This window comes from Apodemus sylvaticus, chromosome 2 (genome assembly GCF_947179515.1).
Source record: "Apodemus sylvaticus chromosome 2, mApoSyl1.1, whole genome shotgun sequence".
NCBI classification, from domain to species: Eukaryota; Metazoa; Chordata; class Mammalia; order Rodentia; family Muridae; genus Apodemus; species Apodemus sylvaticus.
The window spans coordinates 179,256,335-179,274,372 of NC_067473.1; the positions used below are offsets into that span (position 1 = coordinate 179,256,335).

General features: G+C 40.4%; 1 protein-coding gene across 1 annotated transcript in view; it reads left to right on the top strand.

Moving 5' to 3' along the window:
• Pde3a (phosphodiesterase 3A) overlaps nt 1-18,038 on the top strand; it is a 260,516-nt gene that overhangs the window by 220,133 nt on the left and 22,345 nt on the right. Inside the window, exons 5-9 of the mRNA XM_052175199.1 lie at nt 1,680-1,804; nt 9,162-9,381; nt 14,096-14,181; nt 15,547-15,701; nt 17,302-17,439. Of these exons, the coding sequence (XP_052031159.1) occupies nt 1,680-1,804; nt 9,162-9,381; nt 14,096-14,181; nt 15,547-15,701; nt 17,302-17,439 (724 nt within the window). The remainder of the gene's footprint in view (nt 1-1,679; nt 1,805-9,161; nt 9,382-14,095; nt 14,182-15,546; nt 15,702-17,301; nt 17,440-18,038) is intronic.

The window sequence follows — 18,038 nt, forward strand, 5'->3', positions numbered from 1 at the left end:
ACAGTTTTTGAGTGAGCCTCAATAAGATATCTTTTTAGGATATTAAGTTCTTGAAAAGGTCTACATGCTTGAGTAATAGTTTGTTGACGATGTCTAAGAAATTAAAAGATATACCTATATATTAACATATTTTTTCATAGTCACTTTATCAGTTATTTAGGCAAGCAGAATGAGCCAAGAGACTAACATTACAAGAAAACCTTTGTCCAATACATAATTATTTTATCTCATTTCATCATGTATGTTATATGGTAAGTTCCTATGAGAAGTCAGAGCAAAGGCAACTTATAAAATATAATTGTTAAGGAGAAATATCATGGGGAAGGGGATCCTGAAGTCCCATCCCTCACTAATGAGCTCTGGGCATGATGGCTGCCAGGAGAGGCAGCACCCCTGTTCTTTGGGACCACTTCCAAATTATACTCCATCAACTTTACATCTCATATGACAAACTCCATAGATCTATGGTTCCATAAGTTCATTAGTTTCAGGATTATTTACAGTCTGTCACTCAGATAGATCAGATACATCCTGATCAATCTAAGATTGGAAAATGATCAAATATCCAAGCTATATTCATGCAAATTATAGACTTTAACCTCCACCAAATATATTGGTGCATAAAAGGACACAGGTGCTGGAAAAACAAAACAAACAAACAAACAAACAAACAGACCAAGCACTTTTCACTGGGAGCAATCCAAGGTTGTCAAGTTCCTGAATTCCCTTATCTCCCAAATTAGGGTGGATAATGTTTCCATTTCCACTAGTAAGGATTGAAGCAGTATTTAAAGAGAAATTTCCTTAGAAGATCTCCAAGAATCCCATCCCATTAATTACATGGCTTCTGTAACCTTTTCTAGGTCCAATCCTCTATGGATTGATTGATTCCAGATTTGTTTACAGGGAACAACATGATGACCAAGTCTGTGATGGTCTTCATATGCTTTACCTAGGTAAAGAGAACTTGTTATCTCTACCACAATTGATAGGATCAGTATGTTAGCACCATGCTCATTGTGTGTGTTTCAATTGGGCTGTGACTGGGCATCTCGTTCCTTTCAGGGTGTCTACAGTAGAAAGAAATCTTAGGATACTGCTATAGGTTGCTGCTAACAATTTTCTTTCTTGGGCAAGGCTGTGTTGCCAACAGAGAGAAATGACAGGCTACAGGTCTGCTTTCATGTTCTAATCGATAAGTAAGTACTGCAAGACACTGTCATTGAGTGGCCTGGTCAAATACTAGTTGTTGAATGTATTTACCAATAATATTGCATAGGAAAGAATACCTATGTATTACTATGTATAAAGTAAGCAATATGTCACTTTCTACTCCTGTAAGGACAGTTCTATCATAGCCAATGAATCTGCAAGACAGCTTTTGAAAATCTGTTTGGAACATGACTCACACATGTAGAAGAGCATGTTGTGTTTTGGGGTTGGGAAAGCCATCTTTTCTCTTGGTAGAGTGTGATTAATGAGAGATGGATAGTTATGTGACTGCAATAGACATTGAACTTAGCTTAGTCTATCTTTTGCAAGTTGAATAGTTCTGTCAGTAACCTGGTAATGCATACTTAGGTTGACATATTGACTATGGGGGTGGCAGAAAGGTTCTGGAAAGATGTGCTCAGTGTCAACGAGTAATATCTCTGAGACCTTTAATGCTGTCTTTGTAGTGCTGTCAATCCTGATTCTTGGAATGCCCCAGTGTTGATGACTCTCCCCAAAAGCAGATCCTTCACTTCGTCCTATGCTGTCTCTGCAGCTAACCACGTAAAAGCTAAAAATCAAAATAGGCCAGGTAAGTAACACTCTTTGTATACTCTGGGTCTACAGTCCCGTTTTCCATACTTAAGTTGTGATAATGAACTGTAACCGTCAAATCAAGAACAATGAAGTTTAAATTGGAAAAGTGGAAAGAATTAGGAGATTGATCTCAGGTTTGGTGAGATACAGTTATGATTCCAGCACTTAAGATGCTGCTGCAGGAGGAAAAGAGTTCAAGACCTTAGGAGCTGGAGAGTTAACTCAGTGGTTAGGAAGCCTTGCTGCTCTTAACCATCTTGCAAACGATGGGGATTTGGTTCCCAGCATTCTTTTCAGGCAACCACCTGTAATACCAGCTCCAGAGGATCCAACACATACTTCTAGCCTCCCTAGGCGCTACATACATGTGTGTGTGTGTGTGTGTGTGTGTGTGTGTGTGTGTATGCGTGCATGCTCATTCACACACCACTTCCTTATATTTGCTTGTGAATTTCCCTCCTGGAATCCAGGTGAGGACCTAGGCTATCTCTGTGACATCTTCTGAGAAGTAATGTATGCTTGCTTCCATAGAAATTCTTCTGAAGGTTTTTCAGGTACTTTCTGATTTATTTCTGAGTTGTCTGTCCTTTGCAGTTTAAACATTTTGGGTTTTGGCTCCAGGAGAACCATTGTCTGTCACTGTGATATTGGACTTGCCACTCTGGCTGCCACAGCAGCTGTGAACTCTATGTTCCTTATCATCACCCTCATGACACTGTTAGGAGCTCTGCTGTTGGCCTCCATGGTACCTGTGCCCTCTACTTAAATGTGTGTCTCTGTGCCAACAGGCATTAGATAGAGTGCTGAGGGGGAACAGCTGTCAGGACTGTGCCTCGCCCACTCTTGCTCTCTTCTGAAGCCTAGTCCCTCAGATCTGGGTCTCAGCTTGACCTTGAAACCCTGCCTTCCTCCCTCCCTTTTCCTTCTTCTCACTCTCTCCCTTCCTTACTCTTTTGCTTTTCCGCCCCTTCCCTTCCTTCCTTCTCTCCCTAGTTTTATTCCTCGTTCTATCCGTTCTATCCCTCTCTCCTGCTTCCTCCCTCTCTTTCTATCTCTCTCCTTCCTTCTTCTCTTCCTTTTCATCTTTTCTATCAGTTCTTAAGAAAGCAAGTATGTATTACAGATGAAAGTGTAACTGTCAGAAGCAGACCAGATATCCTTAAAATGATGAGCTTTGTATGAGAACCATTTGAAAATCGCCCACATTCTAGTGATATTTCAAAAGATGTCTTGAACGGCAAACCTAACATTAAGATATAGGAATTAGGGCAGGGCTCCTGCTTGCTCACTTTCTGTGTATTCACTTCCCACTTGGTCCCTGCTCTTATGCTTAAAATCTCTACTGTTTCATGAAAGAAGACATGTTCTCTTCAGGGTTCAAGTTTATTAGTATTCTAATCCTGAAAGAAACCATTAAAGGCAATCTGATTCTCCAACAAATATTGTGGTCCTTTGAGCTCTGGAGACGTTCCTTAAGCTTTGTAAAGTGGACATCATCAATGAGTTGAGAAATAGACTTGATCTATACTGACCAGGCAGGGACAGATGATAAGAGACTGGTAATAAGCTGAGATGCCACAAGACAAACACTGATAGACACACCCTCTGGCCTCCACATGCATGTACAGGAACAAGGAGCTCAACACACATGTGCAAATACACAATACATCACATCATGCTACTAACATGCTTTTAATACAAACACACATATACACACACATATGCATTCACACATACATACCACGTACACATATGGCTTAGCAGATTCATTGACAAACCCAAAGACCTCAACAGAACAAACTCCTAATATATGCTATGGCTGACAGTACACACACACACACACACACACACACACATGAATGAATGAATAAAAGTAAATAAATATTTATATATACATACAATTTTATATATTATATAAATATTAAAATATTATATATATATATATATATATAATATATACAAAATCTTAGCACTGGAGGGATGGCTCAGTACTTAATAGTGTGCACTGTTCTTTCATAGGATAGGAGTCATGGTCCAAGCACCCATATCAGGTCACCTGTAACTCTAGCTTTAAAGGATCTATTGCCCTGTTTTGTCCTCTGGAAGCACTGTAACACAAGTGTTACATACATGTACATACATATGGACAGACACACATACATATAATTTAAAATCAAATCTTTCTTTTCTTAAAATCTGAACCTTGTGACTGTGGATCACCCTGAAAGTGACAGTCTATAAGGGTGTAGCTTCCTGTCCCTGCCTCTTACTCCCATGTCTTATTTACTAACTCAAGAAGATGAGCCGCCCAGCATGCCACAAGGGGCTATGGGAGAAGTCAGTGCGCTGAGTAGCTGCCTGTCATTTCTGCTGGGCTGGGCATCTCCCCATCCTGATGATTTTGAAAGTACTTTGTATTGTGGTGTCCTTAGGTTTCTATCACCATGAAAAAAAGCACTTTATAACATTATCTATATCCTGTATGTACTGAATTCAAATCAATCACTAAAATCCTGCCCAAATACAGAAATATATTAAGAATCCATTGAAACTAGCTTACACCTCTCCCTGGTCAATCAAGTTCTTCTGGTTTGATTTGTTTGTTTTTATTTGGTCTTATTTGCTTTTCCTTGTCCTAGTGCAATTTTTAAATCAGCACAATGTGCAAATCCTTATGGGTTTTTTTTAATGCACACCTAATTCTGATTGTCCATCCCTTCCTTCTCTCTTACTGTCCATCACTTTGCCCTTGCTTGTATCTTCCTTCCCACACTGGTCCTTTTCTGCCCACACATGTGTTAGACAAGCCTCCACCTTTCCCTTACATTGATGGCCTGTGCTTCGGGCGTCTCCGTTAAGCAGGTACCTGGCTATGCTCACCTCGATTCACTCTTCATCTTTCACCTAGTTTCCCAGAAATGATGTGTGAGGAGACTAGGGAAAGTCCTTTGTGAGGAGGAAGAGTAAGGAAATGGCATCCCAGGAGCTGGGAGAGGAGGAACGTGAGCACACCTTGGGCAGAGAGGTGCAGAAGATTGAGCACACTGAGGATGAAGGGTCTGTGTCCAGAGTCGACACAGAGTCCTGTGCACAGATGAAGCGAACAGTGCGTTCCCAACTCCCTTTGTCAGCATTCATCTGAAATAGCTGAAATGCAAAAAATCTTCACGTAGGAGCCCTTTGATGAAATCATAACAGCTGGAGATTTAGATATAATTTGCCTTTGCATTTAATTTTTAAAATGTTTGCCCGCATGTATGTATGTGTGCCAGAGGTGCTCAGTGCCAGCAAAGGCCAGTAAAGGTGCTGGTTTTCCCTGGATCTAGAGTTGCAGACAAATGCGAGCTGCCATGTGGCTGTGGGAACTAACCTGTGTCCTGCGGAAGGGTGGCTCTGCGCTTAGCCTCTGAGCACCTCTAGGGCCCCTTATTTGTATTTTCAGCCTTGTCTTTTTGTGTGAGTCACTAACAATGGGGAACTGTTACTTCCAAGTTCCTCTAATTCAGCTCTGCCTGCATAGTAATCCTTTGCTAGCTTCCTGTAACTGTGACCTTTCTATTGTAGTGAAACTAGATGACTTACACCTACCTATAAGCTAGATTTAAGAGAAAACAATATGATAATGATTTTTTTGTATTGTTTTTTACTTCGGATATATTTTTCCAAAACATTAGTACAAAGTCATATATTTATCAGAAAAGCTCATTTGTTTCTCTTTTAAAATTAATTTTATTTCTACTTAGGTATATGCATGTTTATGTGTCTGCGTGTATATGTACACCTGTCTACAGGTGCCTGAGGAGGCCAGAAAAACAGGTCAGACCCCTGAAGCTGGGCTTGCAGGTGTTGGTAAACCTCTGATATGGGTGCTGGGAACTGAATTTAGGTCCCTACAAGATCAGCAAGTGCTATTAACTGCTGAGCCATCTCCCTAGGCCCATTTCTTTCTTGCTTAATCAAAGTTAATCTGAGAGACTATTATACCACGGAGCAACTGGATTTACTTAAAGGATTCCTGGAAAGTCTTCCTCATCTGCTCCCTCTGGTTGCCTCTGTGCCTTGACACATATTTTCTCAGGCTCTAAGGAACAAGGAAGCAAAGGCTCAGCTACTCAAAGGAGTTAGGATTTTAGAGTCTTCAAAATTTGTATTTATTTATTTGTTCATTATTTATCTATTTGTTTGTTTATTATTTATCTATTGTCTACTAATGTTTTTAAATATTTCATTTTGGGATAATTTAAATCACTAAGGGTTTTGTATTTCATGATCTGTATCTTGTTCCTGGAGTCTCTTGAAACTATTCAATTATAAAATGACGATAAATATCTAAGAAAGTGTGCTTGTTTAGCTCATCCTGCTTTTTGTTTTGGTGTGTGTGTGTGTGTGTGTGTGTGTGTGTGTGTGTAACACAAAATTGGATATCTTCTTTCTAAACTTTAAATTGATGGTCTTTAAAGGGTCTTGGGATTTCTTTCTTTCTGGTTATTTATAACCTTCCTGGGAAAATTCCTTTATCTATGATACTTTATTTTATAATACTTGATTTTCTCTGCCCCCCCCCACGCCCTTTAGATTTTTTGTCAGGGTTTTTTTCTCTCAACCTCTCCTCCAGCCCTCCTTTCTAAAGTGGAAGAGTATCTAGTGATTGCAGATTGAGCAGTCCTAATCTGAAAGTTTAAATGGGAACATTTCAGATTGCCAAACTTGCATTAGAGATGCTCAACTCTTGAACCCTGTGTTAATATTCCAAAATCCACAAAACTGAGAAATCTGAAATCCTTCTGAACAAAGCATTTTGGATAAGGGGTACTCTGTGTCTGCACTGATGATTTATGTCTCTGTCTATCTGAAGACCCGTGTGGACATACATGTGTGTCCTCATGCCACACCATCCCTAGTATTTCCTGTTTTTATTTTTTTAAAAAACTTGCAGTAAGCTTCACACTTTCATCTTCTCACCACATCCATCTTCTCAGCACCCCACCCCCTAAACCTCTGGTGCTCTCTGTTGGTGCTGAGACCCACTGCTTTTTAAAGAGTTTAAAATATGTAGAGCAAAGCGCTATAAAAGCAAAGTGCTACTCCTTGACTGCACGTTTATTTAAAAGATCATCCCAGGAGCCTCAAAGTCTGCCTATTAGTTTAAATTTAGTTAATCCCCAAGTTCCAAGAACCCTAATGGCTATATGGATTTTAAAATGTGTATTTAAGAATGAACCCCACGTCTCTACAACTATCAGCTCTCAGCTACTAAAATAAAATCAGTCTTCTCGTAAATTGCCCTCAGAAAACACATTTGTGTCAAGAGAGAACTGGAAAAGTTTCCCCAAGGGCTTTGAACTAATGGTCTAAAGAAAAAAACTTAAAAAAAAAATGATGCAGGGACAGGGGGCTGAGGTGATATCTGTCAGTGGAGGGCTTAACTCAAGACAAGTTCAATCCTCAGCACCCATATGAACATCCAAGCAAGGCTAAAGCTAACCTGCAATCCCAGCACAGAGCAGAAGAGACAGGAGGATCCCTCTGGTTTATTGATGACCACATGAGGAGAATCACTAAGCTCCAGGTTCATTGAGAGACTTTGTGTCCAAAACCAAGGTAGAAAGCCATGGAAGATCAAACGTGCCACCATACGCTCAAACACTCCTGCACAGACATGAGTATGTATGTACACAAAAGAAATATGAAACAAATGATAGAAAAGCATCTCCAAATGAACAATGAAGCCAGTGCCTATAGCAATGTTGATAGTCTTTTTGTTTTGTTTTTTGTTTTGTTTGTTTATTTATTTATTTATTTGTTTGTTTATTTTTTGAGATAGAGTTCCCCTGCATAGTCCTGGTTGTCCTGGAGCTCACTCTGTAGACCAGGCTGTCCTGCAGCTCACTCTGTAAAACAGGCAGCCGTTAAATCCTTGCTAGGTGCCAATAAATCCCCTTCAGAGTAGCTTCTGCCTCTATTCCATGTTCATGTTCTCACTACTGCTCTAATGCTGCCGTTTGTAGCCTCTCTGGGTTGAGACACGCTCATTTGCTAAGTACAGAGGTAAAAGACTGATAGATTGATAGGGAGCAACAAAGAAATCTACTGGAGGGGCTGTCTACCGTACTGAAGCCAAGAAACATGAGACCTCTCATCTCAGGAACCTACACAGAAGAAACATGGCGTCAACAAAATTCTAAAAAGGGCATCTATGTGACATGATATTCTACTTCACAGAGAGGGAAACTTTGGACTGGGAAAAGTCAAACTTTTGCTACTAGTTAGCTAGACATAGTAGTTGGAGAGATGACATGAGACCTCTCAGTTTCCCTCAGAGGGGATAAGCAGAGACCTGTAGATGTACTGAAGTTATTTATCTTCTTTTATTAATCTCCTACTCCTCTCAATTTTATTTGTACTCTGCCTTCTCTGTATCTGGGAGACTGCAGCTTCAGGAAACATTCATCTCATCTTACAGAGGGAGAGCTGCAGAAATCCAAGCGAGTGCCTAGACAGACCTCAAGCTGTAGCATAAATGTCAATAATGTAACTGTGGGGGTAGTACCCAATTTGAAGTTTAAACTTCAGGTCTACTGTGTGGTTTGCACTGAATGTATTACCTGTTTAAATGAGCCCTTCAAACTTACTCTTCTCAGAGTACATTTTCATATGCAAATATACATTTCACTAAGAGCGTGAACAGTTAAGAAGGCTGATCTCCTCCTCCAAATTATCATTTTCACTTGCATATTTTAAACATATTTAAGACTTAGAGATCTTAGAGATTAAGAGCACTTGGGATTCTTGCAGAGGGTCTGGGTGCAGTTCCTAGCAACCACAGTGGTAATTCACAGCTGCTGCTACTCCAGTTCCAGGGAATCTAGTGCCATCTGCTGGCCCCCACAGGCTCCTGCACGTAATCTCATGCCAACCAGCAAGCACAAATGTAAATAAAAAATAAGTAAACACGTCTTTTAAAAAAAATGTGAGTCTTGTTCTAGATGGAACTTTCTCAGCCACACAAGTAAATTGTAACTGTTATTTAAAAGTCAAGATGGCAAGAGAGGAAAAAAGAAATGGGAAGAAAATAATATCCTGCCTGAGGTAGCCTCAGGCCATCATGGCTAGAGTGAGTGTACCAGCACTGCCACCAATTTTTCAGGATGATTTATTGGTCATATTTTCATGTGATGGAGTCATCCCAGGGGTACATGTCCTGTCTCCAGAGGGTGGCATGGAGATCAGAGAAGATCTGGAGCTAAGCATGTCCTTGGTGGCTGCTGAATGCATGTGTTACAGGGTGAGATGCCAGGAAGGAGACACAGAAGTTTTCACTGAGTGACATTCTAACTCTCATTCTCTTTCAGGTGGCCTTGCTAAAATCTCACCCGTTCCTTCACCCTCCTCCTCACCTCCCCATGGATCGCCTGCCAGCAGTCCTGTCAGCAACAATGCTTCAGAACAGTTCCCAGAATCCCCTGAAGTAACCATCAAGCGAGGCCCTGGATCTCACAGGGCCTTAACTTACACTCAAAGTGCCCCTGACCTGTCCCCTCAGATCCCGCCCCCATCTGTCATATGTAGCAGGTAAGAACGTTATCATTATACCAAAAAAGCATAGCGTGATGTCATGTTTGAGGCTCTAATAGGAACTTGAGTTTTCCATACCTCTCTATAAATAGATTCGTTTTTCTACACAGTATGAGCAGGTCTTTGGAGAGTACAAAATAGTGAGCAGTGTATATTTGGTTACAATACTAATTGGTGATGGATAAAGTATTTGTTTCGTGGGCTTCTGATATGGGTTGGGGCTTAAGAGTGCTTAATGCTCTTATAGAGGATCTTACTTGGGCTCCAGACACCCACATTAGATGGCTCACAACCACCTGTAACCCTAGCTCCCTGGGATCTGCTGCCCTCTTATACGCTCCAAAGTTACCTGCATTCTTGTGCGCATACCCACACATATGGAAATGAAAATAATAGTTTAAAATTTAAATGAAATATATTATTTTAAATTGCATCAAGTAATCTGATATAGTTGACAATTTTATTGATTTTTTTAATGTTTTTATTTGTTGTCCTGTGACTATTTTATGCTATTCTTAAGCCGTTTACCTGAAATGTATGTGTCTCATTTTAACTCTTTTAAAATGTTCTAATAACACATAATACATTATGGCTGGACTCAAATGGTTCCCCAAATGAAATTAAGCAAATTATTTATCCTTATATCACAAAGAAACACATTTATAAGCTGGTCATGGGGCTCACATTGTAATCCCAGCACTCAGGAGGATTGTTGGGAGTTCAAGGACAGCTTGAGTTAACATAGTGACTCTAAGGCCAGCCCGGAAACCATTTGTCAAAAAAGGAGGGAGAGAGGGAGGAAGAGAAAAAAGAAGGAAGGAAAGGAGGAGGGGGAAATAAAAAGAAACTAATTACAAAGAATTATCAGAGGATGATTAAAGAAGATCTTAATGTACCTGGCGTTATTATTTTTACCAGCACTGTCCATAAATAGGAATCACCTCCAATTAGTGATAAACATACTTTTATTGTTCTCCAGTAATGTCTTTCTTTGTTTTAGATCCTTGATCTCAGTATTAAATATTTTTTAAGGATTTTCTTTTATTTTTAGCATATGGGTGTTTGGCCTCTGTGTGTACATATTTGTGTGTGTGTGTGTGTGTGTGTGGATGTGTGTGTGTGTGTCTGTGTATGTATATTTGTGTGTGTATGTATATGTGTGTGTGTGTGTGTGTGTGTGTGTGTGTGTGTGTGTGTGCATGTGTGTTTGTATATCCAGTGCCCTGGGAATATAGAGGAGGGTGACAGATCAGCTGGGACTGGAGTTACAGATAATTGTAAGCTATACCATGTGAGTGCCAGAAATCAAGCACAGGTCCTCTGGAATAGCAGCCAGTGCTCTTAACCACTGAGCCATTTCTCCAGTCCCCAGTATTAGGTATTTTTAAGTATAAAAGAGGCAGGTGTTTTAAGTATGATCCCGAGGATGCCTTAAACAAAATGTTACTGTCTACAGTAAATGAAGAGGGCTATTTGACTGCATAGCAGCTGGTAGCTTTCTTGTTTCATTTTATCGGTATACACTGTTTAGTAGCTAACAGTTGATAATGCTTCACACATCTCATTGCATGTTGTTTGTCTGCAAACTCCCTGTGTTATCATCAGGGTGGCAGGCAGGATTCCTGACATCCTGGAGGGTTGGTTTATTTGTACTTACAGTGTTCATGGATTTGGTCAATGGTTCCTTGAGCCTGTTGCCTTATGCACCTGTAGCAAAGCAGAGTCTCAGGGCAGGAAGTATCCAACTGAGGACCCTTTGATGTTAGGGAAAGTGAAGATGGAGAAGGAGAAGTTGCTGCTCCCAATTTCCATTTGGACTCCACCACCACCACGACCTACCTACATTTCCATAGAACCACCTCTTAAAGGATCCTCTCCAGCTCCCAACAGTACCACAGACTGTTGAACAAGACTTGAACACATAATACCTGGAGATTGCTCCTCATCCAAACCTTACTGCCTTAAGATAAATAAATGCCATTCATTTTATCACCATTATTTTTGCTTCCATTCTCTCTACTGCTACTTTTAATTGAGAAAAATGCCCAACCTTGCTTGTTGGACAAAGACCAGAGTAAAATTATTATTCTAATACCCAAGCTTTTCCCATGTCAGCTCTCTGTGGGATTTTCACCCTACACAACCATCTTGCCAGTGTTCCTGTGCAGTAAATGTCTAAGAGACATGCTACATCATACTTACTGTGACAAACTTGCCCAGGAGTTCTTGGTCTGTTTTATGTCCAGTTCTCTGAGTTCACTGGACTCCAGTGCCAATTCCTGTAGGTTAACACCCTGTAATTGTTCGAGCATCTGACATTAGGCAGACTTGCTGAGGGAAGCATTGTTCTTTGTTTTGTGCCCTAAGCCAGGATAAAACCCAGCAGAGTAATTTGGGTTAAGAACATCTGCTTCTGGCTTTTCCAAGGGGCTCAGCCTCTCTCTCTCTCTCTCTCTCTCTCTCTCTCTCTCTCTCTCTCTCTCTCTCTCTCTCTCTCTCTTTCTCTCTCTCCCCCCTCTCTCTTCCTCCCTCCCTTCCTCCCTCCCTCCCTCCCTCCATCAAGACTTGTAAGAAATAATCATCTGATGGAAAAGCTAGGGGTGTTCAGGAAAGGTCTACTACTTGCCCAGCTTTGATCCTCTAAGATTATTTTGGTTGTTTTAAGAGAGAAGAATGTTGCAGGGTTATCAGAGAGGAGACAGGGGTGGGGGGGTGGGGGGATTTCTTTGTCTCCTTGTCTCCTTGTTCAGCAATGTTTAGAAATCCAGCAGTGTGTGTTTTATTTGTTTGGGCTTTATACATCTATAATCCAAACCAGGTTTTATTATTCCCTTCAAGGCAGCCACCCATGTAGTCACAAAATGCTCCAGAAACACACGACTAATTATTGTGGTTTCCCCTGCTGAACTCGAAGGGTTTGGCATTGAACCCTAGTCTCTTGGCTGTTGTAATGCCTTTGCAACAAGCATGGGCCTTTTTTTTCTTCTTCCTTTTTTTTCTTTTTTTCCTTTTGAACAGGAGCTGCTCTATCTGAACTAGGAACTCACACAGTCCTTTTAAGTAGCAACAGGCAATGAAATCTCTTCCCTCTTAGCTTTCATGCAAGATTAGAAGTTCTAAGTTAACACACTCTTTCTTTTTTATTTCTGTAACTCTTTATTATTTTTTATTTCCTAAGGCAAATTTCCTCACTAGAAATACTTCCCGTATAATGTTCTTCTGTTTATATTTCAGGGCTGAAAACCTAATTTAGATAGTAGGACAATATGCTGTCATACATAGGTTTATTATTTGTAGTCGAGAAAATAATGAGACATTTAGATAGTAAACATTAGATGTTAAGGTAATTTCTTCCCCATTATGTTGGCTAATCTTGGAGTTAAGTAACCATGAGACTAAAACGCTCTCTCCTGAGATTTTTTTATATTATGCAGAAGAGCCCAGCCACAAAATAGAAGGTTAAAATCTAGTCATAAAGTAGTTTGCAAGATATAAAGGAGGGGTCAGTTTGGGAACTTAGCAGGTGTGGTAGGATAACCCTTTGACTTGTAAAATAGTCAGGTTGTTGAAAAATAGAACAAAAACATTTTTTTGTCTTATGCTTCCTCACAGAGGGGGCACCATTCACTTCTCTAGAACGTTCCATCTTCTTGGTTGTCCACAGGTCATGTTGGCTCATTTATTTTTTTTTAACAACAGTGTGTATAATCATTCAGTCACTTTTCCCCAAAATGTTCTTCTCTTCTTTATTTTGTTAAGGTCTTAATGGAGGACTGAAAAATCTAAAGTAAATAAATAAATTTATTTGGGGCAAAAAAATAGTATACTGTCATTTTGTTTTAACTTTTGCTGTCTTTTTACTAAAGACTGTTTGGAAATTGACTATCCTATGTCTAAGAAATAAACAGAACAACAATGCTCTAGCATTATCCCATTGGAGAAGATATTCATAGCTGAACATGTACCAGGACCTTCAGATCCACTTCATAAATGGCAGTTATTCCAGTATTTTTTTAAAAAATAATTAACAATTTTAGCAGCATTTCAATTTAAATATGTGGAGTGAAAAAGAGGGAGAAGAGGAAAGGGAGGAGAGGAAGTTTAAAGCCCCTTACCGATCATTCACTCTCTGAAGAAGACCTTCGTCAGCACACATGTGTAAAACAAAGTGAATTTCTCCATTAGACACACCAGTATAAGTCTATGATATTTTTATTATAGTGGTTGTTGTGATTTTAGTATGGAACATGGAGAGTCCTGGACAATAGATAAATCTAGACTGTCCTGACTTAATGGACAGACCTATTGATACCCTTATAACTAGACAAATCATTGGGAGATGTTGGAAACATGGTATGAGAGCCTCATTGGAGGCGCAGGTTCCTAGTATGGTGCCTTGAAGGATGTTTCTTATCACGGGCTCCGCCTTAGCTCTCTCTTGCCATGATATAAGACATAATATAAACCACACTATGTCACTGCTCTATGCTGTCTCAGCTCTGTCTCAAAGCAGCAGAAATGTTGACCATGGATCGCTGACCCTAATACCAGAAGCTAACACTAGTCCTTCCTCCCTGAGGTATATATCTCAGTGCTTTGGTTGCAGCAAAGAAAGACTAAGACAAAGAAGTGTTGATGTGTATAAAGATACTTTGTGCTTACGGGTTTTAAAATGTACAGAAGAACTTATGGCTTTCCCAACATTTCTCAGCTGTGGCAGACCTTATTCCCAAGGGAATCCTGCTGATGGCCCCTCAGAGAGAAGTAGTCCAGCCATGCAGAAACCCATCAGAACAGGTAATACACTAGTTTGGCTTCTGTTGTTCCAAATTCAAGTCATTTTCGTTTCGTTTCGTTTATATTTTCCTCCTGACCAAAAAGGTAACTTGAATTTCTGACTTTTTTTTGTCAAATGTATAAGTTTTAACTTTCTAAATTTTTAATTTTTAATAATATGCATGGTGGGGGGTATATACTGTCAAGCAAAATTTGTTGACATAAGATTTTTTTTTCTATGAGAATATTGTATATCAGTATACATAGAAGAAGGAGAAGTCAAGGAAAAATTATTGGTGTGGTCATTGTGTGGTCTTCTCAAGACATAGGATGTTCTTCCAAGTCTCCCAGAACTGACAGAGTGAATGGAGGTCAGGCACCTTTGAGGGTTCTCACAGCACCATGGCCCTCCCCTACAGTGTCTCCCTGTTCTCCATAGAGGAGGAACTGCACCTGATCAGTAGAGTTCTCATGCAACCCTTAATCCGTGATTTTACCCTGCAAGTAATTACATTAGAAATGTGGAAGGAAAGAGAACCCTGAGATGATATAACAAATATCTCCTTTCTTCCTGGTGACTGCTTAGCAGCACAGTCTTTAGATAACTGGGATTCTTTGGTTGGATGTTTAGCTAACAGCTGACTACTAACTGGAGGGCGAGATAATGGGGGACAGTAAAGGACGAGGAAGCCCAGACTCAATGACCTGGGGTGTACTCATAAGATCTGTCCATTCATGGGTGTTAAGTCATTTACGTCATGCTCTGTAGACCGCTCATTTCAAAGTGCGTCAATAGAATTATTCCCAACCCATCTGCCCATAATTAGTGTGTAGTCAACTGTTTCCTGGCTTCATGCAGTGGAAGGATAGAATTTTAAATCCAGCTAGGAAATGCAGCTCAGTGGTGGAGTTTTGATTCCATGTGTGAAGCCCCAGTTTGATCCTTTTTTATCAGGGGGGGGGGGGGAAGAAGAAAGAGGAGGGGGAAGAAGGGAGGGAGGGGAGAAGGGAGGAAGGAATTTAAATGTAATGATCTAAAAGGTATCCTTGAAAGCCACTGATTATCACATAAATCATATATCTTAATTCCCATCTACTCCTTAGTGGCTGGAGAGATTGCAGAGTATATGAATATGTACTGCTTTCCCAGAAAACCAGAGTTCTGTTCCCAGCACCCACATTGTATGATTTACTAGCTGTCTATAGCTCCAATTCCAAGAGATCTAACACCCTCATCTGGTCTCTACAGTGTTCTTGGCATAGAGATCCATAAAGGCAGTCTCACTAAATATGTCATCATATGGTAATGTTTTAGGAGGACTCACTTCCTTGTGGCCCCTCCCCATCACTGGGCTCTTATAACAGGCCTTTCCCCTTCAACTGCAGATGATACTTCTCAAGTTACCTCTGATTATGAGACCAACAACAACAGCGACAGCAGCGACACCCTGCAGACTGAGGAGGAAGCCGAGTGCCAGAGAGAGCCCCCGAGGGAAGCGTCGGCTTGCGGCACCTATACTTCCCAGACCGTGATCTTCCTGGTAGCCCCAGATCACTGAACTCATTCATTTCCATGAGAACTTGCTTCCATTGCAGAGACTGGTTTGGGGATAGATCCCGCTGTCTTAGGTTTATAGCTGTATCCCTCTAGGCCACATGGTGTATTGTCACCATCTTCCTCTCTCTGAGTATATTCCCTCATGATGTGGTAATGAAAAGAATAAGGTTGTGTGTGTGTGTGTGTGTGTGTCTGCAGGTGCACATACAAGTGAGCACACATGGGAATGAAGGTCAGAGGACAACCATGGATGTTTTTACCCAAGTTCCATATACTTTATTTTGAGACGAGATCTCTCACTGGTTTGGATCTCAATAAGAAGGCTGGGCAGCTAGCCACTGTGCCCTAGGAACCCACCTTCCTCTATGGACCCAGTCAATCACACTTATTTTTAAAAAGTATGTTGTGTAGATCAAACACAGGAAGCCATGGTTTCACGGCAAGGTCTTTACTGCTGAGCCATCTCCCCAGCCCCATGCAGTCATCTTTCAAATATGAGTACAAACAAAGTAATAAAATACTGAATAAGAAAAAGGAAAAATTAATAAACCAATAAAACTAAATGTTAATATAATATAATAGAGGGATTGACTGACTGATTGATTTTCTTAGGCCATCTTCTGTTTTACCCCTGATACCCCACTGATTACAGTGTGAACCAGTATTTGTTTTTATTGTTCTATTAGATTAGATGTTTACTGATTCTCCAAGGTCCCTTGGTGGTGACATATGTGGTGTAAAGACACTCACTGGTGCATGTGTGAGTGTGGTTAAGCACAGCTGCCAAGGGCAGAGAGAAGCTGACCTGACTGTAATCGTCAGCTGCCGCTGCCGTTGTTATCACTTTTCCTTCATTATGTTTCTGCTACTTTTGCTTTAAAGCAGTTTTTCAGATAAAAAATTTAATGGATAACTCATCTCTTTCTTTATTTGTACAAACATTTGTGGTAGTGGGAAGATATGAGTATCCTGACTTAGGACATATTGTACACTAAATGCCCTTACATTTACATAGAACAAGTGGTTTAGGGGAGAGCAGGTCACAGGGATGAAATGATATTCCTGAAAGAGGTGTCTGTTGTCATTCTCCGAGAATAATGGTGACCTAAATGACTCAGATATAAATGCAGTTAAAGCGGAGGGGCCAAGGCTCCATTCTCCTCATGCATGTCTGTCAGGGATCCAACCTAAGCCAGGTCTTAGATCTCAGACACATTTACTGAAGTATAGAAGAAGGGGGTTTACACATAACAGAGTTTTCTGAAGTTCTTCAGTCTCCATTAGAGAATCTTACAATTGACGCTAAAGTAGAAAAAGTTGACATCTGGGAGGAATGTTTGTGTCAGGCTGCAGTGTATGAGAAAGAGAGACAAGTGTGCACCAAACCACAAAAAAAGCCTGTCTGAACTGGCTTTGATGCTAGCCTCTTTACTCTGGGCTCATTTCTTCCTGTTTTTTGTTTCCTGATTTTAAGGTGCATAGACTTACTTCAGAGCGATGCAGTTGTTTATTAAATGTAACAAAATGATTTTTTTTAAATATGAAAACTATATGTGGTTCAAATATCTTCATCTCCATTACAGGACAAACCAATTCTTGCTCCAGAACCCCTGGTCATGGATAACCTGGACTCAATTATGGATCAGTTGAACACCTGGAATTTTCCAATTTTTGATTTAGTGGAAAATATAGGAAGAAAATGTGGCCGTATTCTGAGCCAGGTAAGAAAGGTATTCAAGTGGCCGACTTGAAACATGGGAGAACACAGTTTGCTGGTTTGTAAAAACCTCTGTATATTCTCAGCACCTGTAGGCAGATATACAGACAGACATGAAATTTTGTGGTAGAACACTTGGTAAATTCTATGCCCATGTATTGTCCAAAGAGACTGGAATATCAAATGAATATTGTAGTCTACATTTAAGATATTATGTAATTCTTTTTAATATAATTTTATTTTTTTACTTATTCGCTATATATTCTGATTACTGACCCCCTCCTGGTCACCCCCTCTTATAATCCTTCCCCCTCTCCTCTTTGCCTTCTCCTCTGAGCAGGTGGTTGGGAACCTCCTGGGTATCCTCCCAGCCTGACACTTCTAGTGTCTGTGAGGATAGGCGCATCCTCTCCCACTGAGGCCAGATAATGCAGCCCAGATAGAAGAAAATACCCCCATGTAGAGGCAACAGCTTTTAGGACAGCCCCTGTTCCAGTTGTTCAGAACCCACATGAACACAAAGCTGCACATCTGCTACATATATATGTCTAGGTTGAGCCCGGGTATGTTCTTTGGTTGGTGATTCAAGGCAAAGGGAACACA